At 35.6% G+C, this 23,785-nt stretch overlaps 1 protein-coding gene across 14 annotated transcripts in view; it reads left to right on the forward strand.

Moving 5' to 3' along the window:
• EML5 (EMAP like 5) overlaps window positions 1–23,785 on the forward strand; it is a 166,668-nt gene that overhangs the window by 99,577 nt on the left and 43,306 nt on the right. For 13 of the 14 annotated variants that reach the window (XR_014260948.1, XR_014260949.1, XR_014260950.1 and 10 more), the window contains exons 21-27: window positions 3,218–3,359; window positions 14,992–15,144; window positions 15,873–16,004; window positions 17,062–17,150; window positions 17,949–18,125; window positions 20,136–20,337; window positions 21,047–21,173. Coding sequence is in view for 11 of the 14 variants with exons in the window: in XM_082451170.1 (XP_082307296.1) it covers window positions 3,218–3,359; window positions 14,992–15,144; window positions 15,873–16,004; window positions 17,062–17,150; window positions 17,949–18,125; window positions 20,136–20,337; window positions 21,047–21,173 (1,022 nt within the window). In the remaining 3 variants the exon portion in view is untranslated. Of the gene's footprint in view, window positions 1–3,217; window positions 3,360–10,876; window positions 15,145–15,872; window positions 16,005–17,061; window positions 17,151–17,948; window positions 18,126–20,135; window positions 20,338–21,046; window positions 21,174–23,785 lie in introns of those variants that run through there. The other variant, XM_082451169.1, reaches the window with a different exon arrangement.

Here is a 23,785-nt window from a genome sequence, read left to right on the forward strand (position 1 = left end):
TATAAAGTTTAAGATTTCAAATATCTACTGTGTCCTAAATGTCAGGAACATGACAGGATACCAGGTCTCACCATTACTGTCCAATATTGTATGTGAGGTCTTAGCCAGTCCAGTAAAACAAAACAAAACAAAACAATTAAAGGTGTACATTGTTGGAAGCAAATGGATGACACTGGATGGATATCAGTATTTGCGGATATTATAACCCTATGCCTTGAATATTCAAGAGAATAAACTGAAAAATTATTAGAACTAATTAAGGAGTCCTACAAATTGCATATATGCAAAGTCAACATGTAAAAGTCAGTAGTATTTCTACATATCAGCAATGACCAGCTAACACATATGACACAAAATGGTACTCACAAAGAAAACTATATAGTAACCAGAAATAAAGATGGCTAAAAATATGCAAGACGTGTATTAAGAAACCTATAAAATTTTACTAAAGGCATAAAAGATGTAAATAAATTCTGTATGATCATAATCCATATCCTAATGAGATTTTTCACAAATTCTGGAAAGATTTTGTTTAATCATCTAGAAGAGAAACTATTCAAAAATAGTCAAGAAATTTTTGAGAAGCTCTCTGTGCTAGAAATAAAGATAATATAAAACTATAGTAATTAAAAGTGCGGGAATGTATGTACACCGTAGACGTGCATTCATGTATATACCAAAAAAAACCACGTACAACAATGTTTGTAGCAGCAGTATTCTGTGGATCAGTTTGGGGACTAGCGCCTCTTAACAATATTACATCTTCTGATCCATGAACGTGGGTCTCTCCATTTATTTAGATCTTCTTTAACTTTTTTCAACAATGTTTTATAGTTTTCAGTGTACATGTCTTGTAGTTATTTTGTTAAAATAACTTACCTCATATATTCTAATAGTTTTTTGGTGATTTTTTTAGGATTTTCTGTATACTGTAAGAGATTATGTCATCTGCAAATAAAGATAGTTTTACTTCTCCCTTTACAATCTGGATGCCTTTTATTTCCTTTTGTTACCTAATTATGCTGCCTGGAACTGCCAGTACTATGTTGAACACAAGTAATGAGAGTAAACGTCCTTGTCTTGTTTCTAATTTTACGGAGAAGGCATCCAGTCTTTTACCATTAAGTATAATGTTAACTGTGGATTTTTCATCTTTGCCCTTTATCAGGTTGAGGAATTACTCTTTTATCCCTAGTTTGATGCTTATTTTTATCGTAAAAGATTGTGTCACATATATATGGAATCTAAAAAAAAAAATGGTTCTGAAGAACCTAGGGACAGGACAGGAGTAAAGAGGCAGACATGGAGAATGGACTTGAGGACACGGGGACAGGGAAGGGTAAGCTGGGACGAAGTGAGAGAGTGGCATGGACATATATACACTACCAAATGTAAAATAGCTAGCTAGTGGGAAGCAGCCGCATAGCACAGGGAGATCAGCTCGGTGCTTTGTGTCCACCTAGAGGGGTGGGATAAGGAGGGTGGGAGGGAGACGCAAGAGGGAGGAGATATGGGGATATATGTATATGTATAGCTGATTCACTTTGTTGTACAGCAGCAACTAACACAACAATGTAAAGCAATTATACTCCAGTAAAGACGTTAAACAAAAAAAAGATTGTGTCATTTGTCAAAAGCAATTAGTATATTGCATTGATTGATTTTTGGATTTTAAAGCAACCTTTCATTCCTGGGATTAATCCCACTAGGTCATGGTATATAATTCTTTTTATATGTTGTTGGAATCAGTTTGCTAGTATTTTGTTGAGGATTTTAGCATCCATATTTATAAGGGATATTGGTCTGTAGTTTTTTGTGGTGTCTGTCTGGTTTTGGTATCAGGATAATATTGGCTCCATAAAATGATTTAGGAAGTATTCTGTCCTCTTTGATGGCCTCTTTCCCTAACCACATCCAGCTGTTAAACTCTCTTAATTGCTCACTGATTACTCTATTGTTTTCAACATTTTCCTGGAGAATAAAGTCCTTCACAGGCTAAACCAATCAAATTCAGGCTTCTTAAAAGGGACAGTTCCCTAGGTTACTGTTTGAGATTTGTCCTGAAGTTAAGCAGTCTCTTCCCATTGTCTATGAGATTTTCCTGTTTTTCCTAGACAGACTAGCTGGCCTTCATTTTAGCCATGTCCAGTGAGTCTGTCAGTTGCCTCCCAATTAACTTTCATCACAACCTCCATTGTTTTCAAGAGCACCTTTAGGCTTCAACTTTTCCACATTGTAGTAAATGAAGTCAGTTGCTTTGAGAAGAGGCTAGGAGCTGTTTTATGGCTTGCTTCTCTCTCTCTCCGGGAAAAATTTCTGATCCAGGGCTCTGTAGTTGAGGGTGAAAACAGTGGAATGCTTCCTTTTTCTGAGTGTCCCTTGCTTTACATCTCAGTGCTCAGTTGGTGGGGAGGGAGCAAGTAGCCTCAGGTCTTCTTGAGTTGACATTGAGGCCCCAGTATTCTTACTGGCCACTGCACCTAAGATAGAGCCTCCATCTCAGAATAGGGGGTGGAGAGAAGGAGGGAGCTCCCACCTCTCAGCAGCAATCACCAAGAATTTAGCCTCAATAGCAGGTAGCTGGGGGCAGGATGAGAAATGCTGACCCCTGCCCCTTCTGGGAAGAAAGCTCCCCTAGTGGCTGGGGAGAGAGACAGCCCTTGTTCTTGGTTACATCAATCTGGTATGGAGTTTTCATGTCAGTGAGTGGGGAAGAGGGAGAAAAGGGGTGTCTCGGTTCAAATACAGCAAACTCACTGTTCTTACTGAATTTTAGCAGATTTTCTTGAGTAAATGTTTCTTAATTTGTTCTATTTCCTCGAAACCATTTCCAGAGACTTAATTTTTTTTAAATAATTTCTACCAGTTTCACTGGTGCACAGGTCTGCAGTACTCCCTTGCTCTGTCATGCAGGAAGTCCCTCCTGTATGGCAATTATTAGCGTTCCAGGGCAGCCAATTCCTATTTTCTCCACATTAAATGTTGTAGGATTTTGAAGCTAATTTCAGTAGTAACTTGATTATATTGTAACTGTGGAGATAAAATTGTTACGAAGGTATTTTAAGGTATATTCCAAAGATAAAGAGAAAAGTTTTATTAGATTTATCTATTATTCATTATCCTATCATTATTATATATTATTGAATGTTGTCTTTACTTTTCTTCTAAATACAAGTATCTTTAGGTTAAATTGATCTTAACTATGTTTTATTTACAGGGACACATGGAAGGAGAGGTGTGGGGTTTGGCTACACATCCTTATCTGCCCATCTGTGCTACTGTAAGTGATGATAAGACCTTAAGAATATGGGATCTCTCTCCTAGTCATTGTATGTTGGCTGTCCGGAAACTTAAAAAGGGTAAGTGCCTCTCAGACTTGAGCATAGATCAAATTGTCACAATTATTTAACCCTCACAAATGTAAGAAAGCAATAGTAAATATATAAAAAAGACTTAAAATATTTATTCTATGTCTGCTTGCTCATGATGGTATATAAAGAAAATTAATTATACCCGGTCTTTGCTTTATGGGACCTACTATGATCATGCTTACCCTGAGTCAGTTTTTAATATCATTTTGGAAAAAAGAATATAGGATGAAAACAGAAGCTAAGTTTTCTACCCTTTATGACTATGGATTATATATAATTCAGAATCAGAAACCAGGAAGGCCTTAACTTAAAAAGGGGTAGCAGAGTTGAGAGAAGGATATTTTAGGATGAAACAGAACTGAGCACATTTGTAGGAGGTAAATGAGGCTACCCTATCAATATAGAGCGACAAGAGCTTCAATTGTTGGAACAAGACTGTTACTATTAACTCAGGCCAGATGAGGATATACAAATAGCTTCAGATTTCTTAGTAAAGTGGTAGGGAATATTATTTTATAGCATGAGGATATTGTAGGAGGAGCTCTGGCTGAAAAAGTTGGGAATTGTGACTGAAAGAAATGTGATAGCTTAAGAAGATGAAAGTAAGAATTGCTAGCAATGTAAAGACCAAGTTGAAGTTAGGTAACATGTTATAATTCAATCAGTTGATTTATTTTTGCTTTTATTGACTTAAAAGTCAATAGAAGTCTGTTCTCTTTTTCTAGGGCTGTTGTTAAATATTTACCATGTATGCTTAACTAAAAACCTGGAGTTAATCACAAGCTCCAGAACTCTAGAGCCCTAGTCACTGTCCTTCCCTTTTTTTTCTTTTTTTTTTTTTTTTTGAGTTATTGATGTTCAGCATTTTCATTCTCTGGGGGGGGGTGTGTGTGTGTGTGTGTGTGTGTGTTGTATTCCTTTGTTTTTTTCTGAAAAACTGGAGAGAATTACCAGTGGTTTTGTACATGAGCTTTCGGTGTGAAGGGTTATAGTAAGATTTCAAAACCACAATCACACCTCTTTGTGCACAGAAAACCACTGTGTCAAAAAATTCTTTCCTACCCAAGTCCATTGGAAGTCCTGACCAGTCAGATTTGGAACACACTTGTTTTTATTACTTATCAGATTTTCTTTTTTTTTTTTTTTACATCATAGAAAAGCACTGTTAGATACACACACACACACATATATATATCCCACTTAAAGATAAAATACGGGAACTTCACTCAAAAAGTAATTAAAATATAATCATTACTTTTGTAAACTAATCATTAACTGTGAAAATATTTCCCATTTATATAGTCCTACTGCCACATTTAATTACCAAAGTACGTGTTCTTAGGGACACACAAAGCAGATTGTGATTTATAAAAAAGATACCCCAAAGTCACACAAAAAGGCATCACTCTTATTTCAGACAGTTACAGATTTTAAGAAGTAGTTATTTCATGAAGTATAATTAACTTCTTAGAGATACTCGCTATTTTTGTATTTTCTTTCTGTTTTTTTTAAATTAATTAATTAATTAATTTTTGGCTGTGTTGGGTCTTTGTTGCTGCACGCGGGCTTTCTCTAGTTGCCGCGAGCGGGGGCTACTCTTCGTTGCGGTGCACGGGCTTCTCATTGCGGTGGCTTCTCTTGTTGCGGAGCACAGGCTCCAGGCACGCAGGCTTCAGTAGTTGTGGCTCGTGGATTCTAGAGCACAGGCTCAGAAGTTATGGCGCAGGGGCTTATTTGCTCCGCAGCATGTGGGATCTTCCTGGACTAGGGGTAGAACCCGTGTCCCCTGCATTGGCAGGCGGATTCTTTTTTTTTTTTTTTTTTTTTTTCACACACACACACTGTATTTTATTTTTACAAGAGATAAATAGACTGACACCAAGCATTGTACATGGATGACCACAACAAAAGCAACAATGATTGCAATTACCAAACATGAAACACACTCATACTATGTCATAATATTGACATTCAGTCCAGTAATCCTCCACTGTAACAGCTCCTTTACTTTGCAGTGAAAATTGATTTGTATATTCTTTGCCTCTGAGTCCTTGTGGGATTTTTTCTTTTTTTTAATTCAGACAGAAAGTCACAAAAATTATACTCATCCTCATCAGTTCACTCAGTCCCATGTAATTAATTTATTTTTTCATCTTGATCTTTTGTTAGCACTTTTATGAGTTCATCAGTTTTTCATTATTCTTTCTTTTTTTAAATTGAAATATAATTGACATAGAACTTTACATTAGTTTCAGGTGCACAACATATTGATCCAATATTTGTAAATACTGTGAAATGATCACCATAATAACATCACTACACATACTTACAAATTTTTTTTTATTGTGAGAAGAACTTTTAAGATCTACTCTCTCAGCAGCTTCCAGGTATGCAATACTGTATTACTAACTGTAGTCACCATGCTGTACATTATATGTCTATGACTTCTTTACTTTATAGCTGGAAGTTTGTACCTCTTGACCCCCTTCACCCATTTGCCCACCCCCACCACTGGCAACCACCAGTCTGTTCTCTGTATCTTTCAGCTTTTTTTTTTTAGATTCCATATATATAAGTGGGATATAGTATTTCTCTTTCTCTGATTTGTTTCACTTAACATAATGCCCTCAATGCCCATCCATGTTGTTGCAAATGGCAAGAGTTTATTCTTTTTTATGGCTGAGTAATCTTACAGTGTGTATGTATGCATATATATGTATATACATACAGACATATCTATACCACATTTTCTTTATCCATTCATCCATTCGTGGACACGTGGGTTGTTTCCATATCTTGGCTATTGTAAATAATGCCTCAGTGAACATGCCGGTTGATATACCTTTTGACTTAGTGTTTTTGTTTTCTTCAGATAAATACCCAGGAGTGTAATTTTTTGAGGATCTCTGTTTTTTTTAACCTGCCTTCAATTGGACATTATTATTGTTTCATGCAGTCAGTGTTTACTTAGATTTATCTATGCTTATGCATTTCTTTGGTCACCTTTTCTTCTTGTATCTCAAACTTTTTCTTTTGTCATTTTCTTCTAAAATACAGTTTTAGAATATCCATAGTAAGGACTTGTTGGAAATTCTCTCATCTTCCTCTGGATGAACCAGTGGCATATAAGAATAGGACAGTGGGAGTCGTCTGTTTTGGCAGCAGAAATATTTTATCACTGACATTGCAATTCTTTAAAAGCAAAAAAATTTTTATTCAGTTTTATTATTGTTGTTTTAAAATTTTTGATTGGCAATATATTGCCCCTCAGGGGGAACTGTTTCCACTGCCCTGCCCTTGGTATACTACTAGTCTGAACATGTTTTCATTTTTTTACTCTCATTCTTGAATGCTAATTTAACTGCTTCTAGAGTTCTTGATTCAGAATTATTATTCCTATGGTTTCCATTGTTCTCTTTTACATCGTTCTGCAGTTCTGAGGTTTAATAACATTGTGCATTTATGTGGTTTATTATTTATTTATTCATTTAGGATTTGTTGTGTTTCCTGAATCTTTGGACTTATGTCTTATATCAGACCAGAAAAATTGTCTACCAGTATTACTGGCTCCTTCTAGGAGTAGATCTTTATATTAGGTTGTAGAGAAAAGTCATGATTCTGTATTTTTGTTTTTAAATATTCTTCTATACTCACTTCATTTTTACTTCATCATCATTAATTCAAGAGGAAGACAAGTGGATCTTCGTAACCTTAAAGGGACATGTATGGTTCATAACCTTAAAGGGACATACTAGTTGACGTACTTATAACAAAATACTGAAGTCATAGTGGTTTAAATATTATAAAACACAGTTATCTCTTTCAAACATTCAGTAAGTAAATACTTTTCTTCAGAAAATGAACATGCAAGTATTATGGTCCTGAGGCTTAACATTTTATAACTAAGTCATTATAGTTTTTTTTTTAATTAATTTATTTTATTTATTTATCTTTGGCTGCGTTGGATCTTTGTTGCTACACGCGGGCTTTCTCTAGTTGTGGCGAGCGGGGGCTGCTCTTCGTTGTGGTGCTCAGCGGACAAGGGCTCGAACCTGTGTCCCCTGTATTGGCAGGCGGATTCTTAACCATTGTGCCACCAGGGAAGTCCTAAGTCATTATAGTTAATATAAACTATCCTATGAAAATTTTGCCAAATAATCCAATTATATGGTAACTAGTTATAGAATAACCAAAGTATAAATATACAACATGAATTAATGTCTGTATTCTTAATGTGTGTAAAGTCAGTATTTTCCAAATATTTGCCAGCCTTGGCACTTTTCTGTATAATGACATATTGGAAAATTTCTGTTAAAAACTCATATTTGTGGCTTTAGCTTTTAACTATAATCAAACCTGAATTTTTTCCTCCACCCCCACCCCCCACTACCCTCTTGCAACCACTAATCTGTTCTCTGTATCAGTTCATGTACCTTTTGGCCATTTGTATGTCTTCTTTGAAAAAATGTCAATTCAGATCTTTTGCTCATTTTTAAATCAATGTGGTTTTTTTGCTGTTGAGTGCTATGAGTTCTTTATTTATTTTGGATATTAGTCCCTTACCTGATATATGATTTGCAATTATTTTTCCAATTCAGTAGGTTGCCTTTTCATTTTGTTGATGGTTTTCTTTCCTGTGCAGAAGCTTTGTAGTTTGATGTAGTCCCACTTGTTTATTTTTGTTTTTGTTGTTCTTGCTTTTGCTGTCAGTCAAAAAATCATTGCCAAGATCTGTGTCAAGTAGCTTAACACCTAAGTTTTCCTCTAGGAGTTCTGTGGTTTCATATCTTATATTCAAGTCTTCAGTCCATATTGAGTTAATTTTTGTGTGTGGTGTAAGATAGTGGTCCAGTTTCATTCTTTTGCATGTGGCTGTTCTTGTTTCCCAACACAATTTATTGAAGAAGCTCTCCTTTCCCCATTGTACATTCTTGATTTCTTTTGTAAGTTAATTGACCATATGCACGTGGGTTTATTTCTGGGCTCTCTATTCTGTTCCATTGATCTGTGCGTCTGTTTTTATGCCAATATCATGCTGTTTTGATTATTATGACTCTGTAATATAGTTTGAAATCAGGGAGTGCGACGCCTCCAATTTTGTTGTTCTTTCTCAAGATTGCTTTGGCTACTCGGGGTATTTTGTAGTGCCATACAAATTGTAAGATTATTAGTTCTGTATCTGAAAAATGCCAGTGGAATTTTGATAGGGATTACATCGAATCTCTAGATTGCTTAGGGTAGTGTAGATATTTTACTAACCCATGAGCATGGATTGTCACACACCTGTTGATAGACATTATAAATTTCCATAGGAATTGTGGGTTCAACTCTGTGCCTTCCAGGCCCTCAGCCTCTTTCTCCGCCAATGTAGTGTGTTTCAAAATAAGAAATCATCATCATACATATTTTTTTGTATTGTATATGTCAAACCAAACTGTCAACCAGTTATTTTATCTTTTACAGCAAAATTGCCTCACAGTCAATTAGTTATGTACCAAAAATGTTTGCGGCAAAATGTCTATGGCAAAGAAGCTTACAGCAAAAATACTTGATATGATTAGATATAATAGTGAGAAGAGCCACTCCCACCTCCATCTCTTGATTTCCAGACCCATGTATTCTGCCTGTGAGGTAGACAGCACCATATAATGGTCTATGCTGTGAAGCATATACCACATCCTGTAAGACAAAACTCTGGTCTTCCAGGATACTGTTTCCCAAAAGGTGCTATAAATTAGTTTTCAGTAGGCCATTCCATCATTCTGTTAGTAGCCCTCTGTGGGCGATGAGGGTATGTGATAAAACTTGTTAATTCCATGGGTATGAGCTGAATGCTGCATATCCTTTGCTCTGAAATGAGTTCCTTTATCAGAAACACAGAATTCAGTGATGGTGGATAAGGTATCCTGTGTGTCCACAGGTGGTGGTGCTAGCAGAAGCACTGTGAATAGGGAAGGTGAATCCAAAATTCATGTGTATTCCAGTGAGGATGACTCTTTGTCCCCTCCATAATGGAAGAGGTCCAATGTAATCAGCATGCCACCAGGTGTCTGGCTAGTTTCCCTGGGGAATGGTGCCATATCAGAGGTTCAGTTGGTCTCTACTGGTAGCAGGTTGGACACTCAGCAGTAGTGGTAGCAAGATGAGTCTCTGTAAAGAAAAGTCCATGTTTTTTTTAACCCAAGCATAGACTCTGTCCTTGCCACCTTTGGCTCAGTAAGCAAGTGCTAGCTGGCTAGGAAAAGAGGCTGCCTGATGTCCATAGAGCATATTATTTTGTCCATCTGATTATTGAGAGCCTCCTCTGCAGTGGATGCCCTTATTGGGCTTTCCCTAGGCCACAGAAATCTTCACAGCCTATGCCCTTTCTGAGAGTTTTACGCACAAATCTATTTTCTAGATTTCCTTGTCTCTGATCTTCCAGTCCTGTTTCTTCCATCCCTAACTGTTCATTCAAATAGTTAACAGTGGCTAATGAATCAGTGTAAATCTGTCTATCTAGTTGTCTCTCACTACAAAAGTGGTAAACCAGATGTACTGCTTGAAGGGCTGCCCACTGGGAAGTTTTACTTTTACTGCTGCCCTTCAGGGTCACCCCTGAGTGGGGCTATGATGCTTTCAGGCAGGTACCAACATATTGTGTAGGAACATCTGTAAGTCTGGCTCAAATTTTTTCTTCCTCAGTCAGCTGATCATAATGAACACCTATGAGGCCATAGGTGTAGATTGAGAGAGAGAAGAGGCCTTGCACTATAGGATTTATTGCTGAAGGATTCTGAGCCACCTGTTCATATAAATTACTTGTAACTTCCAGATCTCTCTAAGCCTGGTATTTTCCATTCTGTGTCCAGTTGATGATAGATTGCTGTTGTGCACACCCAGTCAGTGGCTAGGTTGGTCTTGTAACTTTCAGTTCATGAAAGGAAGCTCAGGACATACAGTCACCTGATATCCCATAGTTAGGCATTTACTTACTGTCTAATAAGACCTAGTAGCAATCCAGAAACTACTTCTCAAAAGGAAAATAGTTATCTGTAAAGGAGGGCATGGAATTTCTCCCAGTCCGAAGTATGCTTCTTTGGTAGCTTTCCATAGGCTCCATACAGCATCCCTGTTTACCATACTTGGAGTATCATTGAATCTGCTTGATCATAAGACCAAAGTGGAAGATCAGCTTGCCTTCTTTTGTTCTGGTCCCCACTGGAAGTTTATAAGTGGCTTGATAGATGGAGAGAGCAGCTCACTCAAATGTGGTATGTGTTGCTTCCCAAAAGGCCTACCAAGCATTCTGCTCCTTTTGTTCGTGGTAGGTGATGGGAGGTGTAGCAACTTGTCTTTCAGTTGGAGGGAATGTCTTGACATATTCCAGATCATTGGATCCCCAGAAATTTCACTGAGGTGGCAGGGTTCCTGCATTTTTGTGGGAATTATCTGCCACTGTCTTGATTCACTTCTGTCTTACTAAGGCATCTAAAGTATTATGCTTGTTGCTTCCTGCTTCCCAGATCCATTCAGCATAATGTCATCAATGTAGTGGACCATTGAGATGTTTTATGGAATGTCAAGATGATCAGGATCTCTGTGGACTGTATTATGGCAAAGAACAGGAGAGTTGAAATAGCCCTGAGGCAAGGATTTGAAGGTGTCCACAGATACAAGCCAGGTAAAAGCAAACTGCTTCTGGTGGTCTTTACAAATTGGTATGGAGATAGAAGCATTAACCAGGGCGATAGCTGCAGCGAAATGCTAGGAACTGTGTTAATCTGTTCTAGTAAAGATCTGGAAGAGTAGCTTCAATTGGAATCATAACCTGATTAAATTTATTATCCAGAGTTATTAGCTAAAATCCATCTTATTTCAGCACAGACCAAACAAGCAAAGATGATGTGATAGGTATGCTTACCCCTGCATATTTCACGTCCTTGGTAATGTCACTGATTTTTTCAATTCTCAGGCTTATGGTTTTGTTTCTGGTTGTCTTAGTAGAGAGAGGAATTTCCAGGGGTTTTTACTTAGTTCTTCCTGTTGTAATAACCCTTACCCCATGGATCACAGAGCCAGCCGTAGAGCATTCTACAACTTGCCAAGTATATCTATTCAAATTCAGGAATTGGGTGGGGTCCACAGACCACCTGGGTCCACTATGATTCAAAATTGGACTTAGATTCCATCTATCACATGATCACCATAAGGCCCCACTTCTACTGCTTGTACAACAGCAGCTTTTAGTGTTCTTAAGAACTAGTGTCAGTTCAGAGCCCATGTCTAGTAATTCCTGAAAGTTTGGATCTTTCCTTTCCTTCAGTTCACAGTAATTCTACTAAGTGGCCACAGATCCTTGGAGAAAGATTTATGTTATACATTTGTGACAGTGCTACAGGGTTCTTCCTCATTGGAACTTGGCCTGCCTTCAGTCAGTGGGCTCTATATGAATTGGCTTAGGTCTGAAAACTGGTTGAGAAACTGTGACTCTCCATTGTGGTGATTTAAGTCAGGTGTTTTAGCCACCAGGTCTGGAGTTTTTCCTACTTATAGATCAAACACTAATCGAGTAAGTTACTTATTTCGTTCCTGGAGACACCATGATTAATTAGCCACTAACAGAAATCTCCACAGGCCAACATATTCTGATTATTAGTACATCCCTGCTGCCCTTTTTGGTAAAAGAATCTACCTTGTTTTTGTTGGTTAAGTGCTGCTGCTTGACCTCTGCTTCTCCAGGATTATCTTTTGAATCAGGGAGCCCATATTAATGGTGACATTTCCCATTCCTGACCTGTATGGGAGGACAGTCACAGAGCTTTTCAGTGATGCAGGTGCTGCCCTTATTTAATGTATTTCTCAATGCTTTCATGAAGGGACTATTTTCTAGACTTTTTCAGGGGATGTAATTGATGGGAGGGTATGCAGTTTGCATGTGAAAAATCTACTCCAACATTCTTACCTCCCTAGGGTTTTGGATTTCTTCCTGTATATCAGAGGTCAGCCCATACATCAACTCCAGCCCACCTCCTGATTTTATAAATCAGGTTTTATCAGAACACAGCCATGCTCATTCTTTCATGTGTTGTCTAGGTCTGCTATTGCACTACAGTAGCAGAGTTGAGTAGTCTGCAAAGCTGAAAATATTTACCCTCTGGTCCTTTAAGAAGTTTGCCAACCTCTGCCTTAGGGCATGCTGAGACTTGATCCGAGTTAGGGGTCTAGTGACAGCAAAGGAATGATTGTGATGGTTCTTCAGAAGGTTAAGCATCCTCTGCAAGACATCTGTTTCAGAAGGTGAGTCTTCTCAGACACTGGAGAGGAAGCTATTTGCATTGGCCAGTGAAACTCCAAATAACTCAGAGGTTCAAGATTCTCAGTTTTGTCTGAGTCCAGCCAGATGCTCCCACTCCACGGTTAAGGGTTCTCTTCCCAATCAGCGGCCTAACTTTCACACAAGAAAACTTGGTGAGTCTGTGAATTCAGTTGACATTGTAAATTTTCAGTAGTATCAGCCCTGTCAGAAATTCTTTTAGGTTTGTCATGGAAGTTCTCTACTCAGACCATGACTCATGCTGAGAGTTTAAAGAACCTGGGCTTGTTACTTCTTTCTGTAAATGCTCTGTGTATTCAGTGTAATCTTTTGTACAAACACAGAACTTGTGGTCACCATTATTGTTGTAATGGTCAAGGGCAGCAGCCTCTTGGGCTCCCAAGGCACTCAACTTCAGTGGATACTTCACAATCAACCACAGGAGATAGCTTAGTTCATTGTTATGCCAGTGCATACCTTGGATTGCTAGCATCCCATTTCCCATTGGCAAGGGCTCAGCACTATGCTCAAGCCCAAAGAAAGGCATGACTAAACCAGTTCTGCAAATCCCATCTTTAATGGTCTGTCTCCTGTGACCACTTCAGTACCAGTTCTGTATCAATCAGAGACAGAAACCACCCCAGTAATTTGAACAGAGAAAATTTAATATGGAGTGTTAGCTAATGAAAGGTGATTTAACAACTAAAAGGTGTGAAAGAGGATTCTAAGGGGTGTAGAGGTAACAGATGCAGAAAGCAGCTTCCACCCATAGGGCTAGTGGACAGAGATGAAGGAATGAACTTACAGGGCGGACCCTCCCCTCTTCCCCCAGGCTGAGATTCAGATCTCTTTGGAGGGGGCGTAGGTGCCTCAGGAACATACAACCTGCCAGTGGAAAAGAAACTTGCCGGAGGGCTGATCTAGGAGATCTGCTGTGATGGCAGAGAAACCCCCCTGTTCCCCCCAGTTCCTGTCCCCTAATTGATCCACTGGTTACAGCACAACAGAAGGAAGGAAAGTCCCTTCCTTCTTCTTTGGCCTAGCAGGAACCCTCCAGCACCCTCTACTGGCCAAAACCAAGTCAACTGGCAATGGAAAAATGTCTATAGGGTCCTGCTCAGTAATCATATAGCAGGAAAAAGAAGGGTGGATTTGGAGCTGAGAGGCAATAAATTAATATCAGGCCTTCTCCAGTTTCATGGCTATAACTACTATCTGTGTGCTACTACCTCCCTTATGTATATCTCTAGCCTGTATATATCTTTTCCCTTGAACTCCAGAGAAGTATTAATGTATCAAACTGGCTCTTTGATGTCTTCATTTGAATTTCTCACAGGCGTTCATAACAGGTACAAACACTTGTACCTCTCCTAGTTTTTCCCATCTCAGCAAATGACATCATCAATCAAATGAAAAAATAGCCTCTACTTTTCTCTTTTTTCCTACTTTACTCCCAGTTGGTCAAGGTCCTGCCATCTCTTTCTTCAAAATATATACAAATCCTACCATTTCTCACTACCTCCACTGCTGCTACCCTGCTTCAGGTCACCATCATCTCTTGACTCTTAAATATCAGAAATCACATCCTAGATTTCTAATGTATGCTTGATAATTACATGACTGCTTATTCTCAATTCATTCTATAACTTTTCATTCTATAACAGGTGTACCCTATCCCTCCCACTCCAAACTTTATGCAAGACTCCAAAAGCCTTATGGCTTTGAATATGCCTGCTACATCCCTTGCCATCAAGTTAAGCCCATTTTTTGTGTTTGCCAATACAGCATTCACCCTTATTTTTTTTTAATTAGTAATACTAACATCACTGTTTCTTCATGTATAGTTTTGAAACATGTATAGATCTTCAAAGCTTAAATTGATAATTGCCTATTGTCAGATTTTTTTTAACTTGAAAGCGTTTTTATAAAGATGGCCTTATTTCTTAAATTTCTGATTTGTTGGATAGAAACTACTAAGGTAGCAAACTCCCCAAACAACAACAACATTTCCACATATATCACTGACTTTTTATGTTAGTCAGAATCTCTCATTCTTTTCATCAGCTTAATTCCTTTTAAGGTAAATATCAGTACTCACTTTTGTTACATTCAGAAAAGGAAATGGTTTGTATTAACTAATGCTTGGAATGCCATACCACTGATCTCAATAGAAAACTTTATTATCTGCATCTTTCTTTCTTTCTAATATTGATTAGAAGCCATAATAAATATAGGAATCCTCTTTGAAATTAAAGTTTCCTTAAGCATATACTTTTTTCTTTAATAAAAGAAAATTACCTGATACATGCTCTCTTTCTCTTTTAGGTGGGAGATGTTGCTGTTTTTCTCCTGATGGTAAAACTTTAGCTGTAGGTCTCAATGATGGAAGTTTCTTAATGGCAAATGCAGATACTCTGGAGGATCTTGTATCTTTCCACCACAGAAAAGACATTATTTCAGATATTCGATTTTCACCAGGTAAGATTTCATTGAAATCATATTTGATTATTAACTTGAGTATGGCAATGAATGTATCAATGTGTGATTTTTATTAACTGTTATTTTATCTCAGAATTTTAGTTTTTTACTAGAAGAGGCAGTATAGTGAGAGGTAAAAGCCCTATATTAGATCAGTGGCAAAATATCTGGCTTAGTGCCAATTCTGTCCCCAAATTTTCTGTGTGACTTGGACCAAGGCATTTCTTTGAGCTTCATTTTCCTCATTTGTAATATAAGACGGATTGGATAACTGTTTTCATTATATTCTTAATACTTTTGAAATTACATTAATTTTGCTTCTTCAATTTCCATGTATTCATTACCAATGACAAAACCTACTATAATACAGGATTACTAATGTCAAGGCAAAATTTACTTACGTTGGCTTACTTATATTTTTTCTAAATTTAGAGATTTTCTTTATTTTTCAGTTAAATGCAAAGAATATGAGAATTACTTTGTATATAATTTTTGATATTTTCTTTCCACTGAACTACCTCACTACATTAAAATTTTATTTCCTTGTGTTAATTATAATATACATGAATATGTTACCATTTGTCGTTTGACTCATATGTCTTGTTATAACTTAGGAAACACCTAAGAGTTCCTCCAAAAAAAAAAATTAAGAAAATTGACTCTAGTTGTAGAGTGTAAAAAATATTTCTAAGGGTAGAAAATTTCAAGCAAATATGTTTATATTACAGGTTCTGGGAAATACCTTGCTGTAGCATCACATGATAGCTTTATAGATATATACAACGTAATGAGTAGTAAACGAGTAGGAACATGCAAAGGCGCTACCAGTTACATAACCCATATTGATTGGGATGTTAGAGGTAAGACTCTAAATAACTTACTATTCGATAAAAGTTTCATTTGATTTAGTATAGCTATTTTAGAGAAACAAGTAATTCAACAGATGAGTTCAAAAGCATTGTGAAAAACAAACGTTATTCTCAAAATGATTTCCACTGCTTTATTTCACACCTAAAGATGAATGCTGTGAGTTTAGACTTTTCAATACTTCTTCTAATGTAATTCAAATGATAGTACAGTAAGTGATAAATTCTTTAATTTGTAAAGTAGTTTAAATATTGTACAAATTTTTTTTAGTCATTTGTCCTGGTTTTGTCAGATAAGCTTGATATAAATAGTAACTGAAATTTTGGAAAATAGTTATGTTAATGAGGATTTTTTTTTAATAACAGTATTTGCCCCCGCTTTTTTTTTGGTCTCGCCCCACAGCTTGCGGGATCTCAATTCCCCAACCAGGGATTGAACCCAGGCCACAGCAGTGAAAGCCTGGAATCCTAACCACTAGACCACCAGGGAACTCCCAGTTTTAATGTAATTTCCCCAGCGTTCAATAAAATACATTCCCTAAAATTCCCTAAAATTCTGTATAACATACAGAATTTAATGAGTATCTGTTTTTTAGCAGAATGCGTGGCATATGGCAGTGTTTAATAATTTAGATAAATGCTAAATATTTTAAATGCTCCATTTTAGGAATTTTTGTTTCAGATAGTCACCTATATAAATCTAGTATTGTAAATTAAGTTTTTCCAAAAATAGTTTAACAAAATACTCTTTAAAAAAAGGTTTCAAATTTTATTTCTAGGTTTTTTTACGAGTAGGAATATGCAAAGGCACTACCAATTACATAACCCATATTAATTGGGATGTATAACAACAGAAATAGTTCACATATACACACACATACACAAATTAAGCCATTTATGAATTTAATTACGTTATTATATATATGGTTGACTGCAGAGGAAAATGGTTTTTATGTTTAAGCTTAATTTTTCCCATGAAAGTAAAACATCATACTAACTGTATATGTATTTATAGTTTATATATGTGTATATTTTTAAATTTTTTTTTAAGGAAAGCTTTTACAGGTCAACACTGGTGCTAAAGAACAGTTATTCTTTGAAGCTCCCAGAGGGAAAAAACAAACCATCCCCAGTGGAGAGGTAGGAAGATAGTAGTGCTTGTAATGTTGATATGACTAAAAGTGGTTAGAAAGCTGATGCCTATCTGGGTAAAGGAAGAGATTCTATATTAAGAAAAGGAATAAATTGCTTGCTTGTATGTCTAGCTCTTCTCTAATTACTTTCCTCAAAGGATAAGAAGCATGCAATAGCACGTAAAAGACATGCCATCTAAGATTGGAGTACTGCATGTCTGTCAAATCTTTTGGAACCTGTGTGCCCAAGATGCTTATTGGCAAATTCCTGTTTAAGGGGGGAAAAAAAAAGAAAAATCTGTGTTTGGTTTTGTGGCTGACAATATTAGCAAAATTTTTTGACATGGTCAAGGAAGAGAAGCTAAACAAATATAACATGAAAGTAGCTTAATAAGGAGAGGGACTGTAAGTAAAATTCTTAATTTCCAGTAATGATTAATTGGAAAATATGCTTATAAACTATTAGTAGAAGTTTAGACATGAAGTGTAGGAATAAATTTCTTGATTATTCTAAAAGCAGAAAAAGTCTTATAGATTATCACTGTACGTTCCGCATCTAGAACACACAGTGGATATATAATAAATACATCTTGAATAATGTTATGTTAAAATTTTTCTGTAGGAACTAGTGGACTTGGGAAGCTACAAAACCAAGACAGCTAATAATTTGTTTTACTGTTTTTATTAAAATTTTAATTTTACTTGTGACATATATAATTACAAAGAAAAATATTCAGATTTTTTGTTGTTAATTTTTTAGGGTTAGATGTTATAACCTTAGAGCATTTTTTTTTTTCTTTTTTAGGTAGAAAAAATTGGTTGGGCATCATGGACAAGTGTGCTTGGTTTATGTTGTGAGGGAATTTGGCCAGTAATTGGAGAAGTCACAGATGTAACTGCCTCTTGCCTCACCAGTGACAAAACAGTCCTAGCTACTGGGGATGATTTGGGATTTGTGAAGTTATTTAGATATCCTGCTAAAGTATGTGTTTTTCTTTAATTCTCCTAATGATCATAATTATAAAAATGGTTAAGGTAATGCCCTTTCAGAGCATTTCTTCTTGTAATATGAATATTACACATGGAATACGTAATATAATATGAAAGGTTCAGAATTACGTTTCCTATTCTTGACATCATATTTATAGCTTTTATCTAGAAGTAGTATTATAATTTATCATCCTATGCCTTAAGTTATATATTATATTGTACAGTTTCTCAGTATTGAGTAGTATCCATAGCCCTTTTAGAAGAAACATTCTTTTAGCCCTAATATTAAATAATTTTAGTATTCTTTTGATTAAATATATACCATTAACAGTAAATATAAACTTTTGATATTTACAGCTTTAACATTTAAAATGTTCTAACAAATTAAATACAAAATACTATAAATTACACTACCTATAAAATCAAAATAACTTTGGTTTAATGTGATGAGTGATGTTATTTTCCTAAAACTAAACTGTAGAGATTCTTTGGAATGTGCATGCCCATGCTACTGTGTGCTGTGTGACGACTAAATTCTTTTATTGCTTTCCTTTATTCAAACTATTGGGAAACATTAGGCTTTCACTTAGCACAAAAATAAAATTCATATATCAAGTATAGATGCATTTATTTCTTAATTGTCACAAATTCAGATATATGTTGTAATCTAGCATCAACATGAATATAAATATAAATTTGAAATATGGCACTGAAATCATGATATTCAGTGCATGGTGGTCTTAATTAACTGCTCATATGAATATTTTTAGATCAGCATCAAAATGAAAACACAAGTTTAAAAATCACCGTAGAGAACTCAGGCACCCAAGAAAATATTTCACAAATCCTTGTTTTAGATACACTTAAGTAGTAGTACCTTCTTGATAAGAATGCATTCCAATAAAACATTTATTAGTCAAAAACTTCAGTCTCAATATTCTAGATGGTATAGGAACCTTAAAAATATGTTCTAGGATATTGGTCTGCAGATTCCTTGGATATTGGTCTGCAGATTCCTTCTTCACCTTACTGTAGCAAGAACCACAAAATCTTAGGGAAGCTACCTTCTTACAGTGTTTTGATGATAGATTCCCCTTCTATTTCAGCTAATTTTTATTAAGAGTCTTCATTTCCAAAGAATTCACTGATTTAGCTATTACTGTGTTTTGTATATTTAAGACATTTCTTATTTTAACACCCTTGAAAAGATGTCCATCAAAACCTGCTTATGATATGTTGATCTGAAATTTACTTATGAAATTTGGTAATGCTAGTGTTTAGATTTAAAAGTTGCCAGTATCTGTAACTTGAATTTTTCTTTATATTTACAAGAAAAATACATTCCTATGTGTAACACCTGCTTATAAACAAAAACACTAATGAACTACGATGAAAGATATTTACATGGGTATACACCGAAATGTTTGCTAGTTACTTTTTGTTAATATGGCCGTGCTGTATGTACATAGGCATTTATATCCTGATTTTCCCAGTTATTGTAATAGTCTATTTCCAGCAATATGTCTGCATAGCCATTGTTTTAACAGATATGTACTATTCCAAAGATATCCACTGTAATTAACTGTTGCTCTATTGAATATTTAAGGTATTTAAAATGTTTCACTGCTATAAGTAAATACTGTGGCAACTACTTTTTGCACAGAAAATGTCTTAGCATAGATCTCTTAAAGTGGGATTGGTGAGACAAAGGTCAGCATTTTCATGCTTTCAATGTAGAATGCCAAGTTGATTTCCAAAAAAGTTATGCCCGTAGTACTAGCAATGTGCAAAACTACTAGTTTTATCCTGTCCTCGTCAGGTTTGGGAATTGTTATTTTTTATTGTAGTGAGTTTCAGTATTTTCTCTTTTTTTTTTTTACAAGGTGCCTTTGTAATGATTAATTTCCAATCATAGATTAAGAAAGAAATTCAAAATTATAACAATGTTTTCAAGTAATAAAATTTCTCAGAAAGATTTTTTGAATTTTTTTTTTACCTTTAGGGAAAATTTGGAAAGTTTAAGAGATATGTGGCCCATAGTACACATGTCACAAATGTGCGCTGGACTTTTGATGACAGCATGTTGGTTACCTTAGGAGGTACAGATATGTCTTTAATGGTTTGGACAAATGAAATGGAGGGTTATCGAGAAAAAAGGCCTTGTGATAGTGAAGAATCTGATATAGATTCTGAAGAAGATGGGGGTATGTCGTTTTAAAATATTTTAGTTTAACAAAAACATAGAAAAAATTTAGCACAACTGATTTAAACTGTGGAAGTTAAATAAGTAATAATAATGCTTGAATAATTGTGGTTTTAGTCCTTTCGGTCTATTTAACAACAGAACTGGTTTTGTGAATCAAAAACAACAGGCTGTCATACACTAATAACTTAGATATTCTTCATTTACCAATGAATGATAATCATACTTTAAATTAGTACTGTTAAAATAAATATATAGCATTGAGCCTCATACTTTAAAATAATTTTGTTTTTTTCCTAATATACCAGTAATACCAGCTCATTACAGAAAAATTAGAAAGTATGTTTTGCAATAAAAAATAAACACAGCATCCATAATTTGACCACTTGGAGGTAACCTCTGTTTAACATTTGGGGTATACCCGTAGGGGTATGTGTATTTATATACATTATACTTTTTTAACAAAAATGACATCATATTGAGTTTATTTTTTGTAGCTTGCTATTATCACTTAGCAATACTTTGAGAACTTTATCATTAAATATTCTTCTACATCATTTATACTGGCTGTATGTTATTGCATAATTTGATTATAACACAGTGTATTAAACTTATTTCATATTGTTGAACATCCTTATATCCAATTTTTAAGATCATAAGTGAGGTCCTCAGTTATAACATAGAGAATAATTCTTATATTTTGATGTTAGGCTATGACAGTGATGTCACAAGGGAGAATGAAATCAGTTACACCATCAGAGCCTTATCAACAAATATTCGCCCAGTGTTTGGAATCAAGCCTCATTTGCAACAAAAGGAACCCTCAATTGATGAGAGGTAACAATCAAGTTTAAAACTAGATGAAGAAAAAGATATTGGTATTAAAACTTGAATTGATTGTTTAACTGAATGAATTTTTGCAAAAACTCAGTAACAGTGGTACTCTTGCATTTTACAGTTCCCAGCACCTCTTAGAAAGCGTGTTTGTCCTTAAATACTTTTTGGTGATGACACTGTCTTTTGCAAGTAGCTTAGGGAATGATGCTACATATAAAGTCTATATGATTAAAGGAATCTTATTTGCTAACTTTTATAAATACATGTGATAGGGTTTCAAGAAGTAATACAAATTGAATCCAGTACCTATTATGTTTTAGGAAGCACATGAGCAGAGAGATGATTAAATTTTTAAAAGGCCTTTTTATCCATGTGCCTTTGATCAAGGATAGAAAGTCATTATTTTAAAATTTTTCCAAAAAAGCAAGTTGAACTATAGCTTGTCTCTCTAATGGGAATTATTGGTCTTTGTATAGAATCAGCAAATCAAAAATAAGGCTATGTGCACTGCAGTTTTATGAGGAAAGAGAGAAACTGTGAGCCTGATGCTTTTGAAATCATTAGAGAAGATAGAAAGCAATAAAGAGGCATATGGATCAGTGAATGGCATGGATTTCAGAAATGAAGAGGTTTTAAGAAATGATAAAGGAAAAATTATTCAGAAACTACATTGAAGAACGAAGAAGCAGTGGGAGGTAGGAACAGCAGTGACCTCTTCTGTAGAAAGCTGTGATGAGGAAAACGTTATTTTAAAAAGTTAGTATTTGAGAGAGAAGCTAAAAATGAAAGGGAATTCATTCACAGTGAACAGAATTTGTGGAAAATTCAAGTGAATGTATAGTTAGTGAGGATAGTGCTAAAGACCATTGGAGCTCAGCTAGATAGAAATGATATTAAAAGAAAACATTGCCAGAGGAATTTGAGTTTGCACCTATGGATTTAATATTCAGGGAAAAGAATGAAGTTGGAAGGGTGAGATACATGTTATTGATGGAGAAGGGGAGAACTGGAGATGCTGTTGAACTGAAATTCTAGGTAGAATGTTGAGGTCATGATGCCTCCACAGCTCCTCTTCCAGGTGCCCCATTTGCTGATGGTGGTATACCTCAGATAATAGCAATGGGGGGTCACCTTACAGAAAGAGGGTAGACACACACTAGAGGTGTGTTTTTTAAAAGCTGAGCAAGGTTGAAATGACTTGGTAGAAGGCTACATCATATAGTGCAACCGGCATGGTTTTTGGAATCAGATAAATGGGTTAAAATATTCATTTTTATCATTTGCCAGTTGTGTGACCTTGAAAAACCATTCTCTCTAAGCCTCAGTTTCCACAAAGGTAAAATAAGCATTATAATCCCCAATTTATGGAGCATTTCATGAAATGAAATAATGTATATAAGAATTTAAGTAGTAAGTCTTCACCCGCCCCTTCCTTGGAATAAAATACAAGGTAACCTAAGGAGATACCTGGTTAATACTGACACACTTCCTTTTTTTTGAATTTCATTTCATTTCATCCCAGGCCGTGCCGCATGGCTTGGGATTGAACCCAGGGCCACGGCAGTGAAAGCGGCAAGTCCTAACCACTGGACCACCAGGGAACTCTCTAACAATTTTTCTTTTTGGTACTGAAATTAAATATCCACAAAGTAATGAACACTACCTATATATTTATTAATCAGAAGAGTACATATCATTATGCAAATATAGATGTTCATAATTAGAATATTTGCAGTAGAGTACTTAATATTACCTAAAAGAAATTATACCTCACAGGTAATGAAAAATGTAATATAAGGAAGAAGGAACTCTAGACATTCCCATTAATCTTTTTCATTTATTATATTGATTTTTTAAAGAAAATATTATCACTTATCAGATAAATTTGGTATGTCAGAAAATGTGACCTAATTTTAATCTGTAGGCCATCTCTCATGGTAAAACACTTAAATTTCCTCCTTCATTGCTGAAGAGACCCGAGTTCTGATAGATGGAAACATTTTACTGCTCACAAAGAATGGTTGACACTGTCATAATTGTAATCTTTGCTGTCAGCTTGCATTTTTTATAGCTAACGTTCTCAAAATTATTTTTTATTTATTTTGCATTTTGTTCTCAAATTATTTTACAATTCAGCTCTACTAAATTCTTCTGAAAATGCCAATGCAGAAGAAGTCATTATTGTGATTCATAGTTAGGAGCCTTCATTTTCATAAAATGCAGGAATCAAAGGAGATAAAAATGAAGAGATATTTCTTTCATCAGCTTTGAATTTTTGTGAGGAGATAAAATGGTCTGTATACATAATTGTTTTCATGTTTTAAATAAAGTATACTGTCATATATACAAAACAAAGCACTTTTTAAACATTTAAAACAAGTGCTTGTCAAATGTCTTATCCACTTAAAAGGAAAATATTTCTTCTTTTTTTTTTTTAATTTATTTTTGGCTGTGTTGGGTCTTCGTTGATGCGCGCAGGCTTTTCTAGTTGCAGCGAGCGGGGACTACTCTTCGTTGCGGTGCGTGGGCTTCTCATTGCAGTGGCTTCTCTTGTTGTGGAGCACAGGCTGTAGGCGCTTGGGCTTCAGTAGTTGTGGCGCAAGGGCTTCAGT

This window comes from Balaenoptera physalus, assembly GCF_965194825.1.
Source record: "Balaenoptera physalus genome assembly, chromosome: 2".
In the NCBI taxonomy this organism is placed as follows: Eukaryota; Metazoa; Chordata; class Mammalia; order Artiodactyla; family Balaenopteridae; genus Balaenoptera; species Balaenoptera physalus.